Source organism: Pisolithus orientalis (genome assembly GCF_024613125.1).
Source record: "Pisolithus orientalis strain OTSU chromosome Unknown F5J12scaffold_14, whole genome shotgun sequence".
Lineage (NCBI taxonomy): Eukaryota > Fungi > Basidiomycota > Agaricomycetes > Boletales > Pisolithaceae > Pisolithus > Pisolithus orientalis.
The window spans coordinates 328,404-329,702 of NW_026260795.1; the positions used below are offsets into that span (position 1 = coordinate 328,404).

Below are 1,299 nucleotides of genomic sequence, written 5' to 3' on the forward strand. Positions count from 1 at the left end.
TGGATGTTCCTGCAATCATTCTGGGTGAAGGGGATGCAATTGCTTTGTGATATCTACCCAGTACAATGTCCCAATCAATGCAGGTACACATTGTGATGTATCCTGCTGTCCTCAGTTCACAACCCTGCCAAGGACCAGATGGTGAGAGCTATTCCCCCACTTTCCAATATGTTGACTTGAAGCATATATGATGGTTCCTGGTGAACATCACCCATTACTTTCTGGTGGATCACTGTTTGCCAGTGGGCTGCTTAGAGTTTTCACCAGCCCAGCATCAACTTGGTCATGCCATGAGAGTCATCCTCATGCTTTATCTCAAAATACTCATTGCTAATGTTGTAGACACTGGCACACCAGCCTTCCATATCTGCCAACCTTGCAGCTCCAGCCACTTGGCAATGGATCCATGCTGTCTGAATGCCATTGGCAATTCTCTCTGCTACACTTTCAATTATGCACCCTCCTTTGTACAATGCTGGTTGCCAAGCCATGTGGCAGCTGACTGAGTGGTCTGCCATGAATGATCCCAAAATGTCAGCAGTGCTCTGACACTGGCCAATGGTTTATACCAACATCTCCATGATTGCTAACCAGTTGGCTCCTCTCCATCATGACCCACAGTCCTGTGCTGACTGGTATGACATGCTTGTCAGTGTTGGCAATTATTCTGAATGCATTCTTGACATTCCCTCTCTTGGTCTTCAATTTGATTACCAGCCTGGCACTGTTGTAGCCTTTTCTGGTTGGCTTTTGCAGCATGGTGTGAATGATGTGAGCAGCAACCATTGCTCACTAGCATTCTACATGCAGGACAATATTCACAACTGGCTTGGAGTCCCTTGAAGTGATTGGATGTGCATTCCATTGGTGTGGCAGGCTCTCACAGGCATGTAAATCACCCATGGCACCCTGTATTGTATTGTATTGGTCATTATTTAATGCCCCAGGTGTCCAGTATTTGATTGGCACAATCCCAGTTTGAATGAAATCTATGAAATCAATGCAATATTACTAGCCACCCTTCTGTGATCATATGAAGTATAGGTTATGATCTTATACTGGTGGTAAGATATGCAGTATACTAACAATTCATGCTATGCTTCATGCCCATATCTACGGCACCCTAGTTGTGTGCCACCATATACAGAAATATCCATGCTGGATCCCATGGGCTGACATAAATCCTACTCAATCCCAATGTGTGCTGTAGTATGTTGGGTCAATGCCATCAGCTGCCAAGAACTGCTGGTTTATTCCTCTGCATCTAACTGTGTGCTGCTGTATGCAGAACCATCCATG

The 1,299-nt window shown here is 45.2% G+C and overlaps 1 protein-coding gene across 1 annotated transcript; it reads right to left on the bottom strand.

The window, feature by feature from the left end:
- Positions 1 to 260: 260 nt before the first annotated feature.
- Positions 261 to 759, bottom strand: F5J12DRAFT_782830 (uncharacterized protein; the record flags this gene model as incomplete). Its single annotated transcript, XM_051742769.1, has 2 exons — positions 261 to 551; positions 592 to 759. The coding sequence occupies 2 exons, from the start codon at positions 757 to 759 to the stop codon at positions 261 to 263; spliced, it is 459 nt and encodes a 152-aa protein (XP_051599927.1).
- Positions 760 to 1,299: the final 540 nt, after the last annotated feature.